We start from the raw sequence: 15,362 nt of genomic DNA on the forward strand, positions 1-15,362 counted from the left end.
CCACCAATAGTGCCAAGAACAGAGTGACGTCGCCACCAATAGTGTCATGAACAGAGTGACGCCGCCACCAATAGTGTCATGAACAAAGTGACGCCGCCACCAATAGTGTCATGAACAGAGTGACGCCGCCACCAATTGTGTCATGTGTCATGAATGTGTCAATAGTGTCACTGTTCATGACACTATTGGTGGCGGCGTCACTTTGTTCATGACACTATTGGGGGTGGGGTCACTGTTCCATAACACTATTGGTGGCGGCGACATTTTGTTCATGACACTACTGGTGGCGGCGACACTCTGTTCCATAACACTATTGGTGGCAGCTACACTCTGTTCCATAACACTACTGGTGGCGGCGTCACTCTGTTCCATAACACTGTTGGTGGCGGTGTCACTCTGTTCATAACACTATTGGTGGTTGCGTCACTGTTCCATAACCCTATTGGGTGCGGCGTCACTCTGTTCATGACACTATTGGTGGCGACGTCACTCTGTTCTTGGCACTATTGGTGGCGGAATCACTCTGTTCCATAACACTATTGGTGGCGGCGTCACTCTGTTCCATAACACTGTTGGTGGCGGCGTCACTCTGTTCTATAACACTATAGGTGGCGGCGTCAATCTGTTCATGACACTATTGGTGGTGGCGTCACTCTGTTTCATAACACTATTAATGGCGGCGTCACTCTGTTCCATAACACTATTGGTAACGGCGTCACTCTGTTCCATGACACTGTTGGTGGCGGCGTCACTCTGTTCATGACACTATTGGTGGCGGTGTCACTCTGTTCATGACACTATTGGTGGCGGCGTCACTTTGTTCAGGACACTATTGGTGGCGGTGTCACTCTATTCATGACACTATTTGTGGCGGCGTCACTTTTTTCATGACACTATTGGTGGCGGCGTCACTTTGTTCATAACACTATTGGTGGCGGTGTCACTCTATTGATGACACTATTGGTGGCGGCGTCACTCTGTTCATGACACTATTGGTGGCGGCGTCACTCTGTTCCATAACACTATAGGCGGCGGCGTCACTCTATTCCATAACTTTATTGGTGGCTGCGTCACTCTGTTCATGACACTATTGGTAGCGGTGTCACTCTGTTTATGACACTATTGGTGGCGGCGTCACTCTGTTCATGACACTATTGGTGGCGGCGTCACTCTGTTCCATAACAGTATAGACGGCGGCGTCACCCTGTTCCATAACACTATTGGTGGCGGCTTCACTCTGTTCAATAACACTACTGGTGGCGCCGTCACTCTGTTCCATAACACTATTAATGGTGGCGTCATTCTGTTCATGACACTATTGGTGGCGGCTTCACTCTGTTCCTTAACACTACTGGTAGCGGCGTCACTCTGTTCCATAACACTATTGGTGGCGGCGTCACTCTGTTCCATAACACTATTAGTGGCGGCGTCACTCTGTTCATGACAATATTGGTGGCGGCGTCACTCTGTTCCATAACACTATTGGTGGCGGCGTCACTCTGTTCATGACAATATTGGTGGCGGCGTTACTCTGTTCACGATACTATTAGTTGCGGCGTAACTCTGTTCCATAACACTATTGGTGGCGGCGTCACTCTGTTCCATAACACTGTTGGTGGCGGCGTCACTCTGTTCTATAACACTATTGGTGGCGGCGTCAATCTGTTCATGACACTATTGGTGGTGGCGTCAATCTGTTTTATAACACTATTGGTGGCGGCATCACTCTGTTCATGACACTATTCGTTAGGGAATAACTCTGTTCATGACACTATTGGTGGCGGCGTCACTTTGTTCATGACACTATTGGTGGCAGTGTCACTCTGTTCATAACACTATTGGTGACGGCGTCACTTTTTTCATGACACTATTGGTGGCGGCGTCACTCTGTTCATGACACTATTGGTTAGGGAATCACTCTGTTCATGACACTATTTGTGGCGGCGTCATTCTGTTCATGACACTAGTGTTGGCGGCGTCACTCTGTTTATTACACTATTTGCGTCGTCACTCTGTTCATGACACTATTGGCGGCGGTGTCACTCTATTGATGACACTATTGGTGGCGGCATCACTTTGTACATGACATAATTGGTGGGGGCGTCACTCTGTTCCATAGCACTATTGGTGGCTGCGTCACTCTGTTCATGAAACTATTCGTGGTGGCGTCACTATGTTTCATAACACTATTGTAAACGGCCACATTCTGTTCATGACACTATTGGTGGCTGCGTCATTCTGTTCCATAACACTATTGGTGGCGGCGACATTCTGTTCCATAACACAAATGGTGGCGACGTCACTCTGTTCATGACACTATTGGTGGTGGGGTCATTGTTCCATAACACTATTGGTGGCGGCGACATTCTCTTCATGACACTAATGGTGGCGGCGTAACTCTGTTCCATAACACTGTTGGTGGCGGCGTCACTCTGTTCCATAACACTATTGGTGGCAGTGTCACTCTGTTCATGACACTATTGGTGGTGGCATCACTCTGTTCCATGACACTATTGGTGGCGGCATCACTCTGTTCATGACACTATTGGTGGCGGTGTCACTCTGTTCATGACACTATTGGTGGAGGTGTCACTTTGTTCATGACACTATTGGTTGCGGCGTCAATCTGTTCATGACACTATTGGAGTCGGCGTCACTCTGTTCATGACACTATTGGTGGTGGCGTCACTCTATTCCATAACACAATTGGTGGCGGCGACATTCTGTTCATGACACTACTGGTGGCGGCGTCACTCTGTTCCATAACACTACTGGAAGCAGCGTCAAACTGTTCCATAACACTATTGGTGGCGGCGTCAATCTGTTCCATAACACTATTAGTGGCGGCGTCACTCTGTTCCATAACACGATTGGTGGCGACGTCAATCTGTATATGACACCATTGGTGGTGGCGTCATTGTGTTCCATAACACTATTGGTGGCGGCGTCACTCTGTTCATGACACTATTGGTGGCGGCGTCACTCTGTTCATGATACTATTTGTGGGGGTGTCACTCTGTTCATGACACTATTGGCTGTGGCGTCACTCTGTTAATGACACTATTGGTGGTGGCGTCACTCTGTTCCTGACACTATTGGTGGCGGCGTCACTCTGTTCCATAACACTATTGGTGGCGGCGTCACTCTGTTCCATAACACTATTGGTGGCGCCGTCACTCTGTTTCATAACACTATTGGTGGATGCGTCACTCTCTTCCATAACACTATAGGCGGCGGCGTCACTCTATTCCATAACTTTATTGGTGGCGGCGTCACTCTGTTCATGACTCTAGTGGTGGCGGCGTCACTCTGTTCCATAACGGTATAGACGGTGGCGTCACTCTGTTCCATAACACTATTGGTGGCGGCTTCACTCTGTTCAATAACACTGCTGGTGGCGGCGTCACTCTGTTCCATAACAATGTTGGTGGCGGCGTCACTCACTTCATGACACTATTTATAGCGGTGTCACTCTGTTCATGACACTATTGTTGCTGGCGTCACTCTGTTCCATAACACTGTTGGTGGCGGCCTCACTCTGTTCATGACACTATTGGTGGCGGCGTCACTCTGTTCCATAACACTGTTGGTAGCGGCGTCACTCTGTTCCATAACACTATTGGTGGCGGCGTCACTTTGTTCCATAACACTGTTGGTAGCGGCGTCACTCTGTTCCATAACACTATTGATGGCGGTGTCACTCTGTTCCATAACACTGTTGGTGGCGGCCTCACTCTGTTCATGACACTATTGGTGGCGGCGTCACTCTGTTCATGACACTATTGAAGGGTGTGTCACTCTGTTAATGACACTATTAGTGGCGACGTCGCTTTGTTCAAGACACTATTGATGGCGGCGTCACTTTGTTCATGACACTATTGGTGGCGGTGTCACTCTATTGATGACACTATTGATGGCGGCGTCATTTTATTCATGACACTATTGGTGGCGGTGTCACTCTATTGATGACACTATTGGTGGCGGAGTCACTTTGTTCATGACGTTACTGGTTGCGGCGTCACTCTGTTCATGACACTCTTGGTGGCGGCTTCACTCTGTTCCATAACACTACTGGTAGCGGCGTCACTCTGTTCCATAACAATATTTGTGGCGGCTTCACTCTGTTCATGACACTATTGGTGGTGGCGTCACTCTGTTCCATAACACTATTGGTGGCGGCGTCACTCTGTTCATGACAATATTGGTGGCGGCGTCACTCTGTTCACGACACTATTAGTGGAGGCGTAACTTTGTTCCATAACACTATTGGTGGCGGCGTCACTCTGTTCCATAACACTGTTGGTAGCGGCGTCACCCTGTTCTATAAGACTATTGGTGGCGGCGTCAATCTGTTCCATAACACTATTGGTGGCGGCATTACTCTGTTCATGACACTATTGGTTAGGGAATAACTCTGTTCATGACACTATTTGTGGCGGCGCCATTCTGTTCATGACACTATTGGTGGCTGCGTCACTTTGTTCATGACACTATTGGAGGCGGCGTCACTTTGATCATGACACTATTGATGGAGGTGTCACTCTATTGATGACACTATTGGTGGCGGCGTCACTTTGCTCATGACACTATTGGTGGCGGTGTCACTCTGTTCATAACACTACTGGTGACGGCGTCACTTTTTTCATGACACTATTGGTGGCGGCGTCACTTTTTTCATGACACTATTGGTGGCGGCGTCACTTTTTTCATGACACTATTGGTGGCAGTGTCACTCTGTTCATAACACTATTGGTGACGGCGTCACTTTTTTCATGACACTATTGGTGGCGGCGTCACTCTGTTCATGACACTATTGGTTAGGGAATCACTCTGTTCATGACACTATTTGTGGCGGCGTCATTCTGTTCATGACACTAGTGTTGGCGGCGTCACTCTGTTTATTACACTATTTGCGTCGTCACTCTGTTCATGACACTATTGGCGGCGGTGTCACTCTATTGATGACACTATTGGTGGCGGCATCACTTTGTACATGACATAATTGGTGGGGGCGTCACTCTGTTCCATAGCACTATTGGTGGCTGCGTCACTCTGTTCATGAAACTATTCGTGGTGGCGTCACTATGTTTCATAACACTATTGTAAACGGCCACATTCTGTTCATGACACTATTGGTGGCTGCGTCATTCTGTTCCATAACACTATTGGTGGCGGCGACATTCTGTTCCATAACACAAATGGTGGCGACGTCACTCTGTTCATGACACTATTGGTGGTGGGGTCATTGTTCCATAACACTATTGGTGGCGGCGACATTCTCTTCATGACACTAATGGTGGCGGCGTAACTCTGTTCCATAACACTGTTGGTGGCGGCGTCACTCTGTTCCATAACACTATTGGTGGCAGTGTCACTCTGTTCATGACACTATTGGTGGTGGCATCACTCTGTTCCATGACACTATTGGTGGCGGCATCACTCTGTTCATGACACTATTGGTGGCGGTGTCACTCTGTTCATGACACTATTGGTGGAGGTGTCACTTTGTTCATGACACTATTGGTTGCGGCGTCAATCTGTTCATGACACTATTGGAGTCGGCGTCACTCTGTTCATGACACTATTGGTGGTGGCGTCACTCTATTCCATAACACAATTGGTGGCGGCGACATTCTGTTCATGACACTACTGGTGGCGGCGTCACTCTGTTCCATAACACTACTGGAAGCAGCGTCAAACTGTTCCATAACACTATTGGTGGCGGCGTCAATCTGTTCCATAACACTATTAGTGGCGGCGTCACTCTGTTCCATAACACGATTGGTGGCGACGTCAATCTGTATATGACACCATTGGTGGTGGCGTCATTGTGTTCCATAACACTATTGGTGGCGGCGTCACTCTGTTCATGACACTATTGGTGGCGGCGTCACTCTGTTCATGATACTATTTGTGGGGGTGTCACTCTGTTCATGACACTATTGGCTGTGGCGTCACTCTGTTAATGACACTATTGGTGGTGGCGTCACTCTGTTCCTGACACTATTGGTGGCGGCGTCACTCTGTTCCATAACACTATTGGTGGCGGCGTCACTCTGTTCCATAACACTATTGGTGGCGCCGTCACTCTGTTTCATAACACTATTGGTGGATGCGTCACTCTCTTCCATAACACTATAGGCGGCGGCGTCACTCTATTCCATAACTTTATTGGTGGCGGCGTCACTCTGTTCATGACTCTAGTGGTGGCGGCGTCACTCTGTTCCATAACGGTATAGACGGTGGCGTCACTCTGTTCCATAACACTATTGGTGGCGGCTTCACTCTGTTCAATAACACTGCTGGTGGCGGCGTCACTCTGTTCCATAACAATGTTGGTGGCGGCGTCACTCACTTCATGACACTATTTATAGCGGTGTCACTCTGTTCATGACACTATTGTTGCTGGCGTCACTCTGTTCCATAACACTGTTGGTGGCGGCCTCACTCTGTTCATGACACTATTGGTGGCGGCGTCACTCTGTTCCATAACACTGTTGGTAGCGGCGTCACTCTGTTCCATAACACTATTGGTGGCGGCGTCACTTTGTTCCATAACACTGTTGGTAGCGGCGTCACTCTGTTCCATAACACTATTGATGGCGGTGTCACTCTGTTCCATAACACTGTTGGTGGCGGCCTCACTCTGTTCATGACACTATTGGTGGCGGCGTCACTCTGTTCATGACACTATTGAAGGGTGTGTCACTCTGTTAATGACACTATTAGTGGCGACGTCGCTTTGTTCAAGACACTATTGATGGCGGCGTCACTTTGTTCATGACACTATTGGTGGCGGTGTCACTCTATTGATGACACTATTGATGGCGGCGTCATTTTATTCATGACACTATTGGTGGCGGTGTCACTCTATTGATGACACTATTGGTGGCGGAGTCACTTTGTTCATGACGTTACTGGTTGCGGCGTCACTCTGTTCATGACACTCTTGGTGGCGGCTTCACTCTGTTCCATAACACTACTGGTAGCGGCGTCACTCTGTTCCATAACAATATTTGTGGCGGCTTCACTCTGTTCATGACACTATTGGTGGTGGCGTCACTCTGTTCCATAACACTATTGGTGGCGGCGTCACTCTGTTCATGACAATATTGGTGGCGGCGTCACTCTGTTCACGACACTATTAGTGGAGGCGTAACTTTGTTCCATAACACTATTGGTGGCGGCGTCACTCTGTTCCATAACACTGTTGGTAGCGGCGTCACCCTGTTCTATAAGACTATTGGTGGCGGCGTCAATCTGTTCCATAACACTATTGGTGGCGGCATTACTCTGTTCATGACACTATTGGTTAGGGAATAACTCTGTTCATGACACTATTTGTGGCGGCGCCATTCTGTTCATGACACTATTGGTGGCTGCGTCACTTTGTTCATGACACTATTGGAGGCGGCGTCACTTTGATCATGACACTATTGATGGAGGTGTCACTCTATTGATGACACTATTGGTGGCGGCGTCACTTTGCTCATGACACTATTGGTGGCGGTGTCACTCTGTTCATAACACTACTGGTGACGGCGTCACTTTTTTCATGACACTATTGGTGGCGGCGTCACTTTTTTCATGACACTATTGGTGGCGGCGTCACTCTGTTCCATAACACTGTTGGTAGCGGCGTCACTCTGTTCTATAACACTATTGGTGGCGGCGCCATTCTGTTCATGACACTATTGGTGGCTGCGTCACTTTGTTCATGACACTATTGGAGGCGGCGTCACTTTGATCATGACACTATTGATGGAGGTGTCACTCTATTGATGACACTATTGGTGGCGGCGTCACTTTGTTCATGACACTATTGGTGGCGGTGTCACTCTGTTCATGACACTATTGGTGGCGGCGTCACTCTGTTCATGACACTATTGGTGGCGGCGTCACTCTGTTCCATAACACTATAGGCGGCGGCGTCACTCTATTCCATAACTTTATTGGTGGCGGTGTCACTCTGTTCATGACACTATTGGTGGCGGTGTCACTCTGTTCATGACACTATTGGTGGCGGCGTCACTCTGTTCATGACACTATTGGTGGCGGCGTCACTCTGTTCCATAACAGTATAGACGGCGGCGTCACCCTGTTCCATAACACTATTGGTGGCGGCGTCACTCTATTCCATAACACTATTTGTGGTGGCGTCATTCTGTTCATGACACTATTGGTGGCGGCTTCACTCTGTTCCTTAACACTACTGATTGCGGCGTCACTCTGTTCCATAACACTATTGGTGGCGGCGTCACTTTGTTCAGGACACTATTGGTGGCGGTGTCACTCTGTTCATGACACTATTGGTGGCGGCGTCACTTTGTTCATGACACTATTGGTGGCGGCGTCACTTTGTTCATAACACTATTGGTGGCGGTGTCACTCTATTGATGACACTATTGGTGGCAGCGTCACTTTGTTCATGACACTATTGGTGGCAGTGTCACTTTGTTCATGACGCAATTGATGGAGGTGTCACTCTATTGATGACACTATTGGTGGCGGCGTCACTTTGCTTATGACACTATTGGTGGCGGTGTCACTCTGTTCATAACACTATTGGTGACGGCGTCACTTTTTTCATGACACTATTGGTGGCGGCGTCACTCTGTTCATGACACTATTGGTTAGGGAATCACTCTGTTCATGGCACTATTTGTTGCGGCGTCATTCTGTTCATGACACTAGTGTTGGCGGCGCCACTCTGTTTATTACACTATTTGCGTCGTCACTCTGTTCATGACACTATTGGCGGCGGTGTCACTCTATTGATGACACTATTGGTGGCGGCGTCACTCTGTTCCATAACACTATTTGTGGTGGCGTCATTCTGTTCATGACACTATTGGTGGCGGCTTCACTCTGTTCCTTAACACTACTGGTAGCGGCGTCACTCTGTTCCATAACACTATTGGTGGGGGCGTCACTCTGTTCCATAGCACTATTTGTGGCTGCGTCACTCTGTTCCCTAACACTAATGGTGGCGGCGTCACTCTGTTCATGAAACTATTCGTGGTGGCGTCACTCTGTTCCATAACACTATTGTTAACGGCCACATTCTGTTCATGACACTATTGGTGGCTGCGTCATTCTGTTCCATAACACTATTGGTGGCGGCGACATTCTGTTCCATAACACAAATGGTGGCGACGTCACTCTGTTCATGACACTATTGGTGGTGGGGTCACTGTTCCATAACACTATTGGTGGCGGCGACATTCTGTTCATGACACTAATGGTGGCGGCGTAACTCTGTTCATGACACTATTGGTGGCGGTGTCAATCTGTTAATGACACTATTGGTGGTGGCATCACTCTGTTCCAAGACACTATTGGTGGCGGCATCACTCTGTTCATGACACTATTGGTGGCGGTGTCACTCTGTTCATGACACTATTGGTGGTGGAGTCACTTTGTTCCATATCCCTATTGGTGGCGGCGTCACTCTGTTCATGACACTATTGGTGGTGGCGTCACTGTGTTCCATTACACTATTGGTGGCGGCGTCACTCTGTTCATGACAATATTGGTGGCGGCGTCACTCTGTTCATGACACTATTGGTGGCGGCATCACACTGTTCCATAACACTATTGGTGGCGGCGTCACTCTGTTCCATAACACTGTTGGTGGCAGCGTCACTCTGTTCTATAACACTATTGGTGGCGGCGTCAATCTGTTCATGACGCTATTGGTGGTGGCGTCACTCTGTTCCATAACACTATAGGTGGCGGCGTCACTTTGTTCCATAACACTATTGGTAACGGCGTCACTCTGTTCCATAACACTATTGGTGGCGGCGACATTCTTTTCATGACACTACTGGTGAGGGCGTCACTCTGTTCATGACACTATTGGTTAGAGAATTAATCAGTTCATGACACTATTTGTACTCACCTAGTTGTGCTTGCGGGGGTTGAGCTCTGGCTCTTTGGTCCCGCCTCTCAACCGTCAATCAACAGGTGTTCAGGTTCCTGAGCCTATTGGGCTCTATCATATCTACACTTGAAACTGTTTATGGAGTCAACCTCCACCACATTACTTCCTAATGCATTCCATTTGTCAACCACTCTGACACTAAAAAATTTCTTTCTAATATCTCTGTGGCTCATTTGGGCACTCAGTTTCCACCTGTGTCCCCTAGTGCGTATGCCCCTTGTGTTAAACAGCCTGTCTTTATCAACCCTGTCAATTCTCTTGAGGATCTTGAATGTGGTGATCATGTCCCCCCTAACTCTTCTGTCTTCCAACGAAGTGAGGTTTAATTCCCGTAGTCTCTCCTCGTAGCTCATACCTCTCAGCTCGGGTACTAGTCTAGTGGCAAACCTTTGAACCTTTTCCATTTTACTTCATTTTCATCTTTTACTCCATTTTTCTTACTTACCATTTCCTTTGAACATTTTTCCATTTTGTGGCGGCGTCACTTTGTTCAGGACACTATTGGTGGCGGTGTCACTCTGTTCAGGACACAATTGGTGTCGGCGTCACTTTGTTCATGACACTATTGGTGGCGGCGTCACTCTATAATGACACTATTGGAGGCGGCTTCACTTTGTTCATGACATTATTGGTGGCGGTGTCACTCTGTTCATGACACTATTGGTGGAGGTGTCACTTTGTTCATGACACTATTAGTTGCGGCGTCAATCTGTTCATGACACTATCGGAGGCGGCGTCACTCTGTTCATGACACTATTGGTGGTGGCGTCACTCTATTCCATAACACAATTGGTGGCGGCGACATTCTGTTCATGACACTACTGGTGGCGGCGTCACTCTGTTCCATTACAATATAAGCGGCGGCGTCACTCTGTTCCATAACACTACTGGAAGCAGCGTCAAACTGTTCCATAACACTATTGGTGGCGGCGTCAATCTGTTCCATAACACTATTAGTGGCGGCGTCACTCTGTTCCATAACACGATTGGTGGCGACGTCAATCTGTACATGACACCATTGGTGGTGGCTTCATTGTGTTCCATAACACTATTGGTGGCGGCGTCGCTCTGTTCATGACACTATTGGTGGCGGCGTCACTCTGTTCATGATACTATTTGTGGCGGTGTCACTCTGTTCATGATACTATTGGCTGTGGCGTCACTCTGTTAATGACACTATTGGTGGTGGCGTCACTCTGTTCCTGACACTATTGGTGGTGGCGTCACTCTGTTCCATAACTCTATTAGTGGCGGCGACATTCTGTTCATGACTCTACTGGTGGTGGCGTCACTCTGTTCCATAACACTATTGGTGGCGGCGACATTCTGTTCCATAACTCTATTGGCGGCGGCGTCACTCTGTTCCATAACACGGCATCACTCTGTTCCATAACACTATAGCGGCATCACTCTGTTCCATAACACTATAGGCAGCGGCGTCACTCTATTCCATAACACTATTGGTGGCGGCGTCACTCTGTTCATGACACTATTGGTGGCGGCGTCACTCTGTTCCATAACAGTACAGACGGCGGCGTCACTCTGTTCCATAACACTATTGGTAGCGGCTTCACTCTGTTCCATAACAATGTTGGTGGCGGCGTCACTCTGTTCATGACACTATTGGTGGCGGTGTCACTCTGTTCATGACACTATTGTTGGTGGCGTCACTTTGTTCCATAACCCTATTGGTGGCGGCGTCACTCTGTTCATGACACTATTGGTGGCGGCGTCACTCTGTTCATGACACTATTGGTGGCGGCGTCACTCTGTTTATGAATCTATTGGTGTCGGCGTCACTCTGTTCCATAACTCTGTTGGTGGCGGCGTCACTCTGTTCATGACACTTTTGGTGGCGGCGTCAATCTGATCATGACACTATTAGTGGTGGCGTCACTCTGTTCCATAACACTACTTGTGGGGAAACTCCAGGCAGCTATTCTCTTTTTTAAATAGACTTTAATAAGATAAAGTTCTGTCTTATTTATTTTTCTTAGTAAGTAAGAATTAATTGAATGAACTGTATGTACTTGTAAACTGCCTGAAATTATCTCACATTATGGGGGGGAGGGGACAATTGGTAGCCTAAAGCACTTTGAGATGGCTCCTTCTTGAACTAACAATTGTTTACCCTTTATAATATTATAATACCACATGTGGTGGTTCACTTATCATTATATCATACCACATATGGTGGTCTAATCTACTAGTAATAATTACTAATTATGACTACTAATACTACTATACTAAAATAGCTTAGCTGAGCCTGTTGTGGGGGCCTGCTAAGGCGTGTAGGTGAAGCATCAAGATGGGTGTGGCCCTGCCTCTTTGTGCCACGTAATGGCGGCTGGTGGGAAGGAAAAGGCTTGGCAAACAAGTAGTTAATTATGTGTATGGACCAACTGTCTGCACAGATTCTTGGTGCTCCTATCACAATTTACCTGTATGGGATGCAAAGAATTAATCAAAGTTCCCTAAACATATCAATTACAGGTATGACATGAAATGTGAGGGCTGTAATGGAGTACACGTACATTGTGTTTGTTTTCTGCATACATCGTGACCGACTTATTTATAAACCAAAATATGTGTACACTATAATTTCAAATACAATACTTGATAAGCCGAATACGGTCGTTGTTGTGATGTTATTAGGCTGTATTGCTGGTTGTTGACACGTAATTGGGGTGTCTAGTTGATTTCACCAGCTCTAAAGCCTTGCACAGAGTAGGGCTGTTTTGTTATTGTTGTGGAGTGGGAGCGTCGGTCTCTCTTTGGGGCCAACGCCCTCAGCCTGGTTCACTTCTCAAAGTTATTTTACATTAACAAAGGAACCTAGCTACATTTTGGTGTTAATAATTATATTCAGTCTTGTTGATTACTTTTTTGTTAAATCTAGATAAAAAACTATTCTATAAACATCATTAGAACATTGAAATATACGTGTTGTCTATGACGTCACGGGATATCCCATTTTCTTTCCTGAAGGGAAAACGAAAAAAGGGTGATACTATGTTGTGTGTGTGTGTGTGTGTATGCGTGTCGGATTCCCGACATAATTCCGGGGGGGTGGGGGAAGAACACGGGACGAAGTCCCGGTAAGGACTGCGATCACTTATTCTTTTCCTTCAGAATTATAGTGCTGCTTTAATTTGAGTTTACATTGTTGTGCAGCAGTCCGTTGGGGACGTATGTCCCGTACTGGCGTATCGGGTGCTGGAAGTCATTGCACGTCTTCTTTCCTGGCCAGTTCTAAAGGTACTAATTTCTCTAAAGTTTTGAGAGTAGTGTTGCCTCGGCATTTTACTTTCACTATTCTCAAGATGCCCTGGCTGTCTGGATGAACAGAGACTAATTGACCTGTAGGCCACTCTGAGCGTGGTCCATCACTATCCACCAGAACTATGTCACCAGGGTTCAAGTTAATTCTGTTATAGGGATTGTTTGCCCCATAATGATACTCCCTCAGAGCTGTAAGGTATTCACGAGTCCATACGTCATTCCACCGACTTATCACCCTTGAAAGATGTTTGAAATGTTGAACCAAATCACTCTCTTTGACATATGAAGGATCCTCTGGTTCCTCGTCCATAAGGGACACGAGTGTTTTGAGAGGTCTCCCATACATCAGATGAGCTGGACTTAATGGTTCACGCTGCAAAACATCATCAGAGAGGTAGGTAAGTGGTCGGTTATTAACTCGTGCTTCTATCTCTATGATTACTGTTTGAAGCTCCTGTAGGTCAATCCTTTGGTGGTGTAGGGTTTTCCGTAGGGAACGTTTCACCATACCAACCATGCGTTCATAGAAGCCTCCGTGCCATGGTGCTCTGGGAGGTATGAATTTCCAATGGCACTGCCGTTGAGTTAGGGCTGTGCGTACCTTTGGGTGTGTCCAGATTTTCCTCAGACATGCTTCTCCTGCCACTAAGTTGGACCCATTGTCTGAAATCATTAACTTAGGACAAGATCTACGTGAAGCAAACCTGCGGAAAGCCTGTAAGAATGCTTCGGCACTCATATCGGGAGTCACTTCTAGATGGACTGCCCTTGTTGTGGCACAAGTAAAAAGACAGATAAAGGCTTTTACTGGTTTCTTGTCTTTAGTGCCTGTTAGTGTTAGTGCTCCTGTGAAATCTACTCCTGTTGTCTCAAAGGGACGAATATGTACGACTCGTTCCTTCGGAAGTGGAGGAGGGCCAGGATATGGACACACTCTGGCATCGTATCTCCGGCAAACAACACAGGATTTGATTATGGATTTTACTGTCTGTCTACCTTGGGGTAGCCAGTACTGTTGTCTTAAGTCCATGAGAGTATCTAATACCCCACCATGCAGAGTGCAGTATTTGTGTATATGTAACACAATTAGTTTGCTTACTCTGTGGTGACGAGGGAGCAATATTGGAGTTTTTGCTTCCAGATCTATGTCAGCATGCTGTAAGCGTCCTCCGCATCTTATCAAGTTATAATTGTCAGTGTCTAACCAGAGACCCAGATCATGTTGTAGCTTCTTAGGAACATTGTCAAATTCTGTCCCGAATGTGTCGATCTGAGCTCTTTTGACCCAGTACTTTAGGGCTCTAGGGAATTTATGCTTGATTCCTATTTTCTTTAGAAAATCAAACACTACTTGGGTGACACCTATAAGTTTGTTCAGTTCAGAGTACCGAGCAGGATCAATTACCAAAGTCCGAGGTAGTTCCGGGTTCTCAATGGGAACAGTGAGATTGGTCACAATGACTTGTGGCTTTTGTTCAGGCCACTGGTCGCTGATTAGCCACTGAGGTCCATTGAACCACATCTCTGCCTTTGTTAATTGCCGTAAAGTCAGGCCTCGGGAGAGATAGTCAGCTGGATTCTCTTTAGTAGGTACATATCTTAGTTTATACCCTGCTGACAACTCTCGTATTTCCTTAACGCGGTTACTCACATAAGGATTCTTACTGTTATTGTTTTTAACCCACTGTAGCACTGCCTCATTATCTGACCATACTACTGTTTCTTTAAAGTGGATGTGGCTTAAGGCCTTGATCAGATAATGAGCCAATCTTACACCTAGCAGTAAGGCTGTTAATTCCAGTTGTGGCAGAGATCTTTTCTTTAAAGGTGCCACTCTGGCCTTTGATGTGAGCAAATTGGCTTGCCCATTTGAGACCAGGTAAGCTACTGTACCATAAGCCTTTCCTGAGGCATCACAAAATACATGCAGCTTAATTGGTTCCTTTTCATTTACTACTGTGTTCCTAGGGAACTTGACAGACTTTAGGATACTTAATTCTTTCACTAACCCTTGCCATTTTTCTTGTAGGGCAGGTGTTAGAAGATCATCCCAGCCTATCTTTTGTTGCCAACAATCTTAAATCAACTTCTTCCCATTAATTAGTATTGGACTTAATAGTCTTAATGGGTCGAAGGG

The 15,362-nt window shown here is 47.0% G+C and overlaps 1 protein-coding gene across 1 annotated transcript; it reads right to left on the reverse strand.

Moving 5' to 3' along the window:
- Positions 1 to 1,111: 1,111 nt before the first annotated feature.
- Positions 1,112 to 14,747, reverse strand: LOC138365904 (uncharacterized). The gene is made up of 10 exons (XM_069326617.1): positions 14,518 to 14,747; positions 13,461 to 13,773; positions 10,794 to 10,946; positions 7,138 to 7,305; positions 6,188 to 6,364; positions 5,616 to 5,798; positions 4,227 to 4,394; positions 3,277 to 3,453; positions 2,705 to 2,887; positions 1,112 to 1,270 (listed from the first exon to the last, which is right to left on the reverse strand). The coding sequence occupies exons 1-10, from the start codon at positions 14,745 to 14,747 to the stop codon at positions 1,112 to 1,114; spliced, it is 1,911 nt and encodes a 636-aa protein (XP_069182718.1).
- Positions 14,748 to 15,362: the final 615 nt, after the last annotated feature.

This window comes from Procambarus clarkii, chromosome 18, assembly GCF_040958095.1.
Source record: "Procambarus clarkii isolate CNS0578487 chromosome 18, FALCON_Pclarkii_2.0, whole genome shotgun sequence".
In the NCBI taxonomy this organism is placed as follows: domain Eukaryota; kingdom Metazoa; phylum Arthropoda; class Malacostraca; order Decapoda; family Cambaridae; genus Procambarus; species Procambarus clarkii.